Here is a 13,127-nt window from a genome sequence, read left to right as displayed (position 1 = left end):
TGTGTTTGGAACATGCTGTGCTCTGGTTATCCCACCTGGCGTTGTGGCATTCAATGATCACATTCAGAGGCAGAACAATTTTAAAGGCATTCAGCCCAGGGCAGTCAGTACAGGACTGGGAAGGTACAAAGGGAGCAACACAATATAAAGACTACAGACTATTGTGAGAAGAACCAACAGCAGGGAGACAAAACCTAGACCTTATTTAAACTCTTCTTGAATACGTATCAATTATGTTGTTTAAACCAGTCATTTTCAAGAGGATGCAACGTAGGCCAAGAGCAGCAAAAGCACCTCTAGAATTAAAGTGCTACAGAAACAATTCTTCCCTCCCCATCACAAACATCCCTAGAAAAGAATCAAAATGCTTTAACCAAACAGGAGATGCCAGCTCTAAATGGAGGAACATATTTTTTTTGGCACTTTCCTATCTTATGACAGAAAGTGGCCCAGATCATTAAGTTCAGAGAGATACTTGCAACCCATGGCAGAAGCGCTGTTTGAATAACTCAGTCTCAAAGACTGGGAACACAAACCAGCAAGAATTGCCACGTGCCAAATGTTCTGGGTGGGGGCGCAAGTTTATGGACGTTTTGGTATATCAGATGGGCTATATTGATCCAGTGCCTTAGGAAATTCATACAAGCCTGTGGACACAAAACCTACTGATCATAGAAACAAGAAAACACTAGCAAATGACCAGCTGGTCATACCAGTGCTGCCATGGTCCATCTGTCATAGTCCAGTGCCAAGTGAACAATGCCAGATGAAAAAAAAATCAGAGAAAGCAAAAGCTTGATCCCAAACATTTTAGCAAATACTTAAGACAAAGTATGAGCTGAGTAAAACAGGAAGAGCATGGGTCTTATTAATTCCAAGTATCACATGGAATACATATCACCTCTAAGATGAAGAGGAACACTTCCAGACTGCATTTGTCCTAATATATTGTCTTTAATGATGAAGTAGCAGAATTCCAAATATTGGGTATTATCCAAAGGTGGTGTGGTGGCTTTGTCTGCAAGTTGTCTTCTGCCCCTGAGAACAACCTTTGCTCCAATTTATTCATAAAATGTTCTCCATGACATTAAGCTTTTCTAGTGTACACTGGGATGTCTAGATTCATCAGCTGGGTGTTAAAATAGATGAAAATTAGCACATGGTGTAACCATATGAAAAAAGTTGCATACATTTTTGCATGCAGTGAATCCTTTGATGTATCCAACAAGAGAGCCATTTCCAAGCAGAGTACAAAACATACTGGAGCACACTATTCCTCCAAACATGAGTTTCTAACGCTGATTCCTTCACTGTAGCTCTTTTCTGCTTGTACCACACACTGAGTGTATCTCAGTGCTGCTGTATACTCTCAGAACATAGAGTCAATGATGGCACGTACAAATTTGCACAGGCAACAGAAGGAGAAATTTTTGCTTCACTGCTCTGACATTGGAAACACTGCTGCAAAAGCTCCAACATATTCACTGAATTCCTTGAACTGCTTTGCAGTACTGGAGTCAGAAGAAAAATTACTGCACCAGGCACTCTCTGAATCATTGCTTTCCATAACAGCACTGAAAAAAAAGGCTTGTCAAGCTGGAGTTCCCCCCAAGCTGAATGACGAAGCAGTATTGTTAGGCACAGAAAACCTGATGAGTTAAACCCTCGTACAAGTCTAACATTGGAATAGTCATGGCTTAAAATACGTCCCCCATGAAGAACCTTCGGTGACTGCACAGGTCACTTCTAGAGTGTAAGTGATGGATCAGTGTTAAAAAAAAAATAAAAGTGCAGGTCTTACATGCCCTATTTCGTATGTTCTAGTGAAGAGCAAATATTCTTCTTTCAACATTCTTTCTTGCGTGTTTTAGGCTTAAATTTTAAAGTGCTGTATGCCCCTTCCACAGCTTTGGGCAAGTACATGGGATGCCTTTCCAACCTCTTCCTAGAGCCAGTGGTTCTCCGCTGGCTGTTTCTTTGAGATTGGTTTGCAGCCTTAGCTGCTTGGGCAGTATCGTGTGAGTATCTCCGAGGAGCACGAAGGATCCAGTTTGAATGCAAACTGTGTTCACTTGTACTGGTAGCAACTGAAAGACAGAAGATAATCTGGGATTAACAGTTCATCAGAGACATTTTTATCTGCACAGAGTGTTTGCTGGGTCCTTCCTGGAGGTAAGGTCAAGAAACAAACCTGGTTTCTCTGCAGGATGTCACTGGGGATGGGATTCATCCTATCTAGAATTTTAACACCTGCAGCATAAATATGTAGTTGAGAGCTAGTCCCTTCAGACATGCTCCTTGGGAACAGCTAAAACAACCTGCTTCAGATATACACCTTAGCTTGAAGCAAAGCTGAGAAATATCTGTATCCCTCCACTGGTTATACAGGAGAGATGATGACCTTAGATAGGCACATCTTCATTTCTTTGGGCAATCCCATCCTTTCTGATGGAAACTTCCAGTTATTTAGCCAATCACTAAATGATTTCTCTTTTGATAGTTGGAATGGAATCATCCAGACATTTCTCAAAAAAAAAAAAGAAGAAAAAATACATTTATACTTTTTATACTTCTCCAAAGACAGCCTGAAGTAGAGATGCAAGGGTGGAGTTCAGCCCTCAGCAGAAGGCAAGCACTATTTCAATACTACACATGCTACCTTTGCCATGTAATGGCCACACATAAAATAGTTGCACCCAGTCAACGGGGAACAAGTGGTGTATTACTGTAATTTCACAGTCCTAGATTTGGGAGGCAAAACTAGAGGACAATTGTGTCCATTAATTAAACAAGCATGATCTCACAATGCTGTTCCTCCCTCTACCCTCTGCACACCAAAAAACATCGTATGTAGCTGGTTTATACCGCACCATCAAAATCAACATCCACGTTTGGCAGATCCATGTCAGGAACTCTCCGCCACCTCTCTGAGTCCAGGTCTGCAATGACTGAGTCAAAGAAAGCTATTGCTTCTCTTACATCTGAACTGGACTGTGGGCCTTTTCTTTCCATGGATGCCTGTTGATCAGATAAAAGAGAAAAAAGTTATCCAAGGGTTGGGCACAATGATTTCTTAATGAGCAAACTCTATAAGAAAGATGTATTTGATGCTGTACTTCAGGCTGTCAGAAAAGAAACACAGGTCCAGGCTACTCCACAGTGTAGAAATCAAAGAAAGCAGGACAGCAGTCTAACAGATATCCATCCTGTTACATGTTCAACACCAAGTATCTTCCACTCAGGCACTACTAGCCAGGTGTTACAAAATCCCTCAGAATCCATGTACCAGGCCACTCAATTGGGTCACTAAGTGACAGCTGGGTTTTGCAGCCAAATTTATTCTGCCTAGCACTAGGCTCCTAATGAGGCACACAAGAGCAATGTAGTCATGCAGGGTTCCTGCTGTAATTAATGCTGGGCTCCAGTACCTTCAGGAGATGAGTCAGGCCTTAAGTAGGCTGAACCCTCCTCTGCAGACAGCTCTTTCTCTCAGCTGAAAAGGAATTGTGGGGTAACTTTGTTACTAATTTAAGCATCTTATTAAAATGCCGAGGTTAGGTGAAATTAATCCAGATCTAAATTGCTGAAGCCTTTTTGAAATGAAAAAGGATGGTGTGCACTAAAATATGAGTCATTCAACACTGTGATAATTCCCACAGGAAAGCCACACAGTTTAAAATTAGAAGCCTGTCTTGATAAAAAAGCAATGCCTATCTATAACTGCTGAAGCAGTCATAATACCTTGGTTAGTGATCCTGAAGGTACATATGGGATGAATAATTCCTGCCAGGCTCTACCTAATGAAGGGACATATATTTTCCTTGCCAGTCCAAGTCAGGTGTTTTGTCAGGCTGCAATACCAAGTCAGAAAATTGCTACCCTGGGTTTCAAACATGAGAGCAAAGGATATGTCACACCTCTGAAGGACCAGCCCGTTCCCTGTTCTGTGGAGGCAGAGAGATGAACTAGCTGATTCCCCTCCTGACATTATGGGTTGATTGACATCCTCAGAAGTGCTAAAAGATAGCTGCTACCACACATCTACTGGAAATAGTGACTGTTATTATGACTAAGCCCTTATTGGTTAAAAGGCATTTTAAAGAAATGCCTATGTGCTCTCAGCATCTTACCCACCTCTCTATTCTCTTCTTCCACTAGACACAAGTGGTACATTTTGAATCCATGGTCAGTCTGTAGTCCAGGACCCAGGGATCTTTGGATTAAACCTCCCATGAGGACAGGTTTGTCTGGACAAATTACCTTCCCATGAATCATGCAGCAGGTTAGAGAAAGAAGTGAATTTCCACTGACAGGTAATTTAACAAGAGCAGGTAGCTTGGGACAAAACCATTCAAGCCTGGTGATAACACAAACCTTGCAATCTGTGAACATAAAATGTATCGTAAGAAGAAAAGTCTGAATCTTGTAAAAGTCTTCTTGACCTTTCCCTAATTTTTACAAAGCCAGAGGTTTGCAGCTGTGACTGCCATTTGTGTTGGCGAGAATGATTCATATGGATGACATATCCTGCTCATGTTCCTGTCTGTTTCCAAAGGGATGGCTCACGGAGTGAACATGGCAGTCAGTACCAGGACTGTTCATACATAGGAGCTAGCTGGCCATAGTCAGATGACAGCACTCTTAGCCTCAGCCTGTGGGAAATCCAATTGTTTGCCAAAAAACAAGTTAAGCTTTTGGTATTTTTCTTAAGCAGTGTTTTCAGCAGCAAATCTCAGAAGTTCACAAACCGTTCTGATATTCTGCTGTGACAGAACATCTAAATATGGCAGCAACATTTTTTAAAGTCAACCTGACCTAATCAGTAAGTTCAGCCGTACATCCCTTCTTCCCACCATCACATTATTACCCAGTTTAAGGACTGCACTGGATAACCTGTGAATCTGCTGTCGAAGTCTTCTTTGTGGTCGTGTTACCTAAACAGATCATCCCACTTGCTGCAGTCCTTTGCTTTGCCCTCACCGAATCAAGTCTAGAGTCAAAGTAACCACTGAACTGTCTAGTGACGTACAAACCTAAAAAGCTTTTATTTCTAGGATACATGTAAATAATCTGCACCAAAGATGATATTCCAGTTTTATTTTTGTAGTATCATTAGAGCAAAGGGTGAAGAATTACAGTGTCTAGAAATGACCCACCAACTTATTAATGAACAGAGAAAGGAACCCTTAAGATTTCCTCATGCCTCACAGCCTACCTACCAGTAGAGCTTGCACTGATGCTAAATGTAGCATTGGCAAGATAACTGTCTACTTGGAAAAAAAATCCCATTTGTTTCAGTGAATTTATAATTATTTTGAGTAAGTGATTTTGTCAATAAAAACACTGCCAGGAAATCCAGGGATTACTGCACTTGTCAGTCATTAACAGCTATAAATAATCATAGCGAAGGACTCCAAGGTACTTAAGTAATCTGTCAGGGCTTGCTCTTTCATAACATGTTTTCCATACTCTCATAATTTTTCTTTTTCCTATTTTCTCTCTCACAACCTTACCCCCACCAAGCATAGGCATATACATTTCTTTCCATGACCAGTCATTCATTCTTAATTTTACACTACTTAGAAAGAATCATAAGGTATTTAACAACATTTCAAAGGATGCAACAGTAAAATGACAGCTGGCTGAAACCAGTAAAGCAGAAAATCAGTATAGGTCATACAGCTTCAATGATGTTGTTTCTTAAGACTAAGCACATGGCAAAAATTCTTGGAAATTACCTTAGAAGACTCTTTGGAAGGAAGTGGAAGAAATGACTTTTTTCCAGTTTTGGATGATTTTGTGGACGCTGGAGAATCTGCAGCCATATGCATGGATTTCAAGTTATTGATGTTGTCAAGATATTTTTTCCTCAAGGCTAGCAGATCCTGTAGGTACTTCAAGCAGTCTTGAGTCTTAGAGTACATCCAGTCTCTGTCTTCCTCTTTTGGCTGAAAGCAAGAGTCAATGCTGCTTGTACTTCTGCATTTTTTTAGTGGTTCGCTAACTTTTTCCTGCTCACCTGCAAGGACGTACATAGAAGTGCTGCGGATCAGTCTCACTGCAGAACCTGAGCCATCACAGTAAGGGATGTCATCTGTCACGTTTCTTCGCTGGGAGTTGGGGTGAAAGATAGAATGGATCTTTTTGAACATAATGTGTCACTTCCTCCCCTTTATGATTTTCCTCTTTCAGCTCCTTAATTTAACACTAGATCTGGTAATCAGCAGCTGTTACCTTTGCCCTTAGCAGACAAAAATTCTGCCACTGCTGTAATGAGGAGAAAAAAGAAGCCTATGGCTGCACTAATTGTTTTCAGCCTAGCACACTGTGAGGAGCATGATGGCAATGCAGAAATGTCTTTTCTATTCCATTAGTGTCAGTGAAAGAGCTTTGTCCTTTCCTCGGTTTAAAATACAGTTAAGGAGGTCAAATATCATGCTTTGATCTTTTGTTTGGCGTCTGCTCCCCATAAAAAGCATCAACATGGAGGCAGGAATTCCCTCTCCCACGATTCCTGCGTGCTCGTGGGTTCCCCTGGGCGCCGAGTGCGGGCGGCCGGGGGGCGCGGGGCGCTGGCCGTGGTGCTGATCCGCTCCCGTCGCGGGATGCTGCTCGGGAAGAGCTTGCTGGGATCAGCCTCCACAGGGACGAAAGTCTGGGTGGGCAAGAATAGTTTCTGTCGAGAGGAGTTCAGCAGCTGAAAGAAGTCGCTCTGGGTTTCACCCGGCAGTAACCAGGAGATCGCTACAGCTACCTGACACCACAGCGCTGCCAGGAACACAGTGGATTCAGGTGTCAGGCTCTGTTACACTCAATACAAAGATGCCCTGTGTAAGGGATGCTGTAAAATAAAACACTCTTCCAAAGTACTCCTCTGGTAAAATATTGCAGACAGAAACCTAAGAATTTGTATCTTTACACATTAGTTCTTCTCTTAGATGGATGCAAGAACATTTAATGCAGCATGTTTGATGACTGATTTTTGGCTGAAAGTACTGAGAACCTTGACTATTACTGGCATATTCAAGCATGGCTAGTATTTGTGACTATGTGACAATATGATGTATGCTTCAGAGACAAGCACATAGTGACCTGAGGCAATCAACAACTATCTAAAAGCAAGCAGAGATGCCCAGATTTGCCATGTTCAAAAGAGTTTTCGTAAGTGACCCTGCCCAAGCATTGACTGCTTGAGAAAAACAATTATTTTGAAGTCAAATTGATATCACCCTGCAAACACCACTGAGAAAATTTCTTCTGAAGCCTCTGGAAGTGCTAATTGAAGGCTTAAGCATCCTAAGATCTGTAGGATCTCAACAGGAAAGTTAGGTCGTAATGTAAAATTGTGCCTATTGCTTTAGGAGCTCTGATAAACTGGATGCTAAACATACACCACAACTATCTTAAAATGTGCACTTTGTTCTTTTTATTTATAGCTAAAGTTGAAATGTCCTTATAACAACTAAGAATTGAGGCAAACTAGTTTTTGCCACTTTTTCTGCCTTCTAATACTAGCAATTCCCATGGCAGCTGAAAGCAGCCTAGAAATTGTTCTGAAATGCATTCAGCTGCTTGGTATCTAGTACTTGTATGGAGGTATTCCATTATCGATTCTCTCCAAAGGTCTACTCAATCCCCCAGCTAGGTAATAGATAAAGCTGACTTTATGCTAGCATAGATCACTAGAACTATGAAAAAAATACGAGCTTTCGCCCCAGAATTACCGGTCTGAGATGGATAAAGTTTTGGGTCATCAATACTAACACAGAATAATAATGATAATAATAATTCCATCTACATATTGATTTCATTTTCAGAGCAAAAGGCTGTAGGGGGGTTTTAATGTACTGTGCTGAGTGGGTGAGGTAAATATCTGTCATAGCCATTCCAGGCAACTTGTTTACTAAGTCAAGAAAATGAGATCTTTCCAGAATAACCCTAATGAAAATTTCCTTAGATTTGTTGTGTGGGATACTGGTCTTTGTTTATAGACATGATCCAATACCAGTGAGCCTCAGAGACGCACTCTAAGTGACCTCTGAGTCAGAAAACCTGTAAATCAAGAAAATCAGTGGAAAATCAAGAAAATATTGATGAAGGCTTGAATCAATAAGGTCATTGGGAACTCCACTGAGAAACTGCTTGCAGTATCAGACATTGCCTTTCAATAGCAGATTGATTTATAAGCTCACCTGGGCTTATAAATAGCTACAGGGTAAAGAAAAACCAGAACCAACCAATCAACCAAAATCACAACCCCAGGATTCTGTTGATGAAACCACAGGAAAAGGTACATTTGTGAAGAGTAAATCTGATGATATGCACTGGGATTTGGAAAACATTTCATATGGGCCATAGCTTTTCCTGCCCTGCTTCAACTAAATACTGAAAACATATGCTGACATCTCACTAATTTAAAAGAAAAGCTTTCAGGCTCTAAAGCAAGTTCTCAATTTCAAACATATTCATTCCCAATTTTTTTAAAAGCTTGCTGGGTCACATTCATTCTGTGCCAACATATGTGTCATTCCCATTGTTCATGGTGTTGTTAAAATAAGGAAGTATTAATAAATGCATGAAACAATACAGTAACTGCATTATATAATAGAATTTCATTTGAAATCATAAAGGGTCATTTACAATTATTTCAGACATGAATATTTTATTCCATGCTTTGGTTATGGGCAGTGAGACAATCTTTCTCTCCTATTGTAAAAATTAATATTAATTTGTTTTCTTCAGAGAATCTACCGTAATTTAAATAGCTCCATGGATTTAAAATTTAAAGGATGAAATAATGGATATACTCTACTTTGTTTTTTAAGAAGAGAAATGCCCTTAGAAATGTCTTTTTAAGATGTTTTCCTAGAAGGCATTTGCATTGAAACATGTTTCTGGAGTAGTTCATCATTTATTTAAAGTCAAACTCTGTTCCCCACGTACCTGTAAGTGTCCCTTTTTAAGTAAATAACAGGACAATTATAATTCAGCCACCACCACAGATCACAAGTCTCTTCCCCAAAGTTACTGCTGTGGACTGAATATGCTACTGTTATCTAAGACAGCTGGTAATTAAAAGTGAGGGTCTTATTCAAGAATTATTTCCTTCGGCACAGACACTCATCAAATGCCAAATATGGCTGAAGAAGAAAATTTAATTCTCTTAATTCAAAGTTCCAAATTCATGGACAGCTATTAAATCATAAATAAAGACCTCTCAAAGAAAGGTCTTGTGAGAAGCAGATCAAATAGACCACACTAAATATTTAATGGCATCTAAGATTACTGACTTTGACAAGGCAATGCTCACGCCTTGCTTGTTCATTTGGCTACTTGAATCTGGCTTCATTTACTCAGTGTTTTTTGTTTAAAGTCACTTTTTTTCCTATTACTGCTCTCAATAAGTCTGTTTTCTTTGTAGCTACATGAGTGTGATCTAAATTCCATTTAACAACACCCAAGAACTCCCAAAACTGATTTTTTTATCTAGCCCTGGCATTCTGTCAGTTCCTGATCCATCATAACTGGATAGGAAAATCAAGTTAGAAAATCCAGTATATGTGCTTTGTTTGACTCAATTAACTACACAGTTGAACAAAACCCCATAAAATCAAATTTATAGATAAATATACTTAAGTATTTTTATCAATAAGTTATTTGTCAAAATTCATTTTTATCTCTCAAATAACATGACAACATGCATACAAATCTATCCACTTGATAGTTACATTTCATCATGACTGATACAAAGGAATGTCAAATCATCCTTGAAACAAAGTTCTGACTTCAAACAAGAAAACCTTTGACAACCCGTAGATGACAACATATTCTTTTTCTATCATAAAGTTTTCTCAGCCTGTTGTATCAGATCAGTTAGGATAATACATTTTATTTTATTTTAAAAATAAAAACGAAAACACTTCCTTTGTTTTTAAAGAAAAAAAATCCATGCATAAAATATGTGAGTTATTAGTTATTATTTGCAAAGTTATTGAGACTTGAGTTATTTCAGAGAGTTCAAAAATCAGAGCACAGTTGTCAGTCTCCGTTGAACTCTGCCATGTCTATATAGCCACATAAAAAGTAGATTGTTTGGACAGAGCTAATTGAGAGAGTCCAACAGAGAGGAAAACAGAGCAAACAATTTATCACAGCAAGTACCAACACTTTGCTCCCTAGCCCCTGACTATTTAATACATTCCCTTGAAATCCTGCAAAGACACACACACACACACACATGCACAAAATCTCTTAAATATTTAAGAGAAAGAAAACAAATGAACGAATGCTGAGACCACAGCTCAGTTCTAAAAATATTAGCATCCCTACCTGCATATGGTGGTTGTTATGACCCTTAGTGTTTCAAAGATCACACATACTTGAAAACATGAGTCAGTGGTGCATTCCCAAATCCAAAATTAGGTGCTGATTGTCAGTGTTTTTGGAGGGTGGCAAGAAACATCCACTATTAGAGGTGTAATACTACAGGTTCCCACCTTTCACTGCCTAAGAGGGAAGATGGAAGAAGAACTGACCTTGTTATAAAGCAAAGAAGAATCCTCAAGAATGGTTATTTTTCCTCTTTCAGCCCACAGAGGTAACAGTCTGTTGTGCCTTCCAAAAACTGCAATCAGGAACTGCTTGATATTCTTTCTCTTTTGGGAAGTTCTCAAAGTATGGGAAAAGAGATCAATTCTGATACCATGCATTTCAAACATCTGTGACTGCTTCTTTGAGGCATTAAATGGGAGAAATCAGTGCCTCAAGAATGAAGATACAGATTTTCATTTGAGCTGATTCAGATGAAAATGCAGTGAAATCTCTCTACGTTGCCCACGTGTCTGTCTTGATTGTTAAGTGTACATGCTTGAGCCGTGTCAGACAACATTGACCTGACAAACCAGCCGAGTCAGAACATTGACTCTCCTATCAGAAGACAAATATATTTTTTTGTAAAGCTGGAACATCATCTTTCCATGTAACCTAAATTTTAATCCACATATTACTATTTGACTTAGAACGCGTATGCTCTCCATAAATTTTCACCACATGAAAAATTTCATCCATTGAACAGGTTTTGTTTCAGCACAAGCACAGCCTGTGACCAACAAAAGCAGTGACTGCACTGCTACCAAGCATGAGGAAATAAAGAAATGCCAATTCATGCGCAGTGACATGCATGGGAAATGATTACACCAATGAGATGTCAATACTTAAAAAAAATTATTATCATCATCATCATCATCACTGCTGGGAAAAGTTTTGTGTGCATTGTCTGACAAAGCAATAAGATGAACACTAGTGAAACACACGCTGCTTCAGACCTATGTCTACAGCTGTTATTTGGCAGTCTTTTCAGAGGGTGAGAGGTTACCACACTTATCCCCTGCTGGATCTAGCCTCCATCTTCCTTTTGTTTCCTCAAACAACCCTGCTATCATTAAAAACTCCATCTCTGTGACAAGCTTGACAAGGGAACTTTGTCTTGTCTTCTGTCACACGGGGTCAAGGGAACAACCAGTTGGCCTTGTTTGTTTCCTTGGAATAATTCATGTCCTTTTAGTGGAAACTCTGTTAGGACCTTTCAGAGCTTTGTTAGTCTTTGTTGAATTAGATATTGTCTCGCCTCTTGAGTCCTTTGTTCCCAAGATGGCTGAAGAATTATAGTGATGTCCAGCTTGTTGCCTGTCACATCCATCACTCATTGATAAAGTCTTTGGCAGGCGAATGCGATAAATAACCAAGATTCCTTCATGATAACACAATGAGGAACGGAGGTTGTAAGCAGCAGTTCTTCAAACTGGCTTATAGAAAGCACACATTTAAATGACCTATCTGTCTTGATCTTTAACTGGATCATCACTTTCTCATTCCAGTTAAATTCTAATACACTATTATCCTTCCCACAAAGGATGTCCATAGGAGGATTTATGAAAGGGGACAGTGTATCTTTTGGTAAGTCACGGGGCTGCCAGACTCTATCAGTCACTCCCAGGGAAGGCATACCCACAACACCTACAGACTTTTTCATAGGCCCTCTTGGATTTCTACTTTCCATTCTTATCTCCTTCCTGCTCTGCTAACCTAGTGAAACAGGGCAAAGATAATTTAAGTGGAGAAGCAAAGAAGGAGCAGTTTGGCTGGTATATCTGACAAAGAGAGGCTCAGTACAAGTGAGTATCATTTGAGCACTAGGGAGGATGAAAAGACAGGACAACAGAAGAAATACATCTTGAGCACTTACCAATAGTGGGGGTTTTGCATGTTAACTTTTTTTCTGCTGACATCACAATGTCTCTGCAGAAAAATATATCTGTATATAGCCTGGAGCACAGGGGTCCTGCCCTGTCCCTGCCCCTGCTGCCACAACATAATTAATAAAATGGGGCTATTATCTTTGCTATAAGTTTCTTCAATACATCTCCTAGTGCATCTCCTTCAGCACCTGCAGAAGCACTTCCCAAGTGAAGCAACTTTGGTCATGCTAAGGAATACAAGGAGCCAGCCAGGGCCCTTTCACCAGGTAGCAGCTACACCTGCAATGACACCCTACAAGAACTGAATCCTACAGCACCATCACTCCCGTGAGTGTACATCACCAGCCATCTGCTCCAACAACTGCTGACATCACTCCATGCACTGTGAGAATGGAAAAGGTTTTACTGATAATATGTAGCTCCCTGAAGAGAAGCAACCCAAAATAGGCAGGATAATTATTAAGCAGGTTTGGTAGGAGCAGTTTTTGTCACCTCTCTCTGAGTGGTCAGTAAAGAACCAGGAGAAATCAGATTCCATGTTGTTCTTTCTCATTTGCCAGCTTTAACATAAAATGTGGTTGCTGGTAAACATCAATTCTTTCTCCTTGGATCATTGATCTTCTGCCTCTACTCACTTCCCACCTACCCAACCTTCCACTGCTCTTGTAACACAGCCCTGCCAGTCTACATTGAGTAAGACACATTCAAAGGATTGGGGAAAGACAAGAAGAGGTGGCTACACAGCCTTGCCTACCACTTTCAAGCTAGACTTCAAAAAGCATTTACCCTATCCTCACTGTGAACAGTCAAATCATGCACACAGGTGTGACTATTGGCAGGGGCAAAGAGAGTTAATTTAGATCCTCTGAG

General features: G+C 40.0%; 1 protein-coding gene across 1 annotated transcript; it reads right to left on the bottom strand.

The window, feature by feature from the left end:
• Window positions 1–1,801: 1,801 nt before the first annotated feature.
• Window positions 1,802–6,152, bottom strand: C2H13orf42 (chromosome 2 C13orf42 homolog). The gene is made up of 3 exons (XM_032093585.1): window positions 5,739–6,152; window positions 2,871–3,018; window positions 1,802–2,087 (listed from the first exon to the last, which is right to left on the bottom strand). Exons 1-3 carry the CDS (start codon window positions 6,150–6,152, stop codon window positions 1,846–1,848), a joined length of 804 nt encoding a protein of 267 aa, XP_031949476.1. The 3' UTR covers window positions 1,802–1,845.
• Between the last annotated feature and the right edge of the window lie 6,975 nt (window positions 6,153–13,127).

Source organism: Corvus moneduloides, chromosome 2 (genome assembly GCF_009650955.1).
Source record: "Corvus moneduloides isolate bCorMon1 chromosome 2, bCorMon1.pri, whole genome shotgun sequence".
In the NCBI taxonomy this organism is placed as follows: domain Eukaryota; kingdom Metazoa; phylum Chordata; class Aves; order Passeriformes; family Corvidae; genus Corvus; species Corvus moneduloides.
The sequence above is the reverse complement of the archived record's forward strand: the minus strand, read 5'-3'. Positions and strand labels throughout refer to the sequence as shown.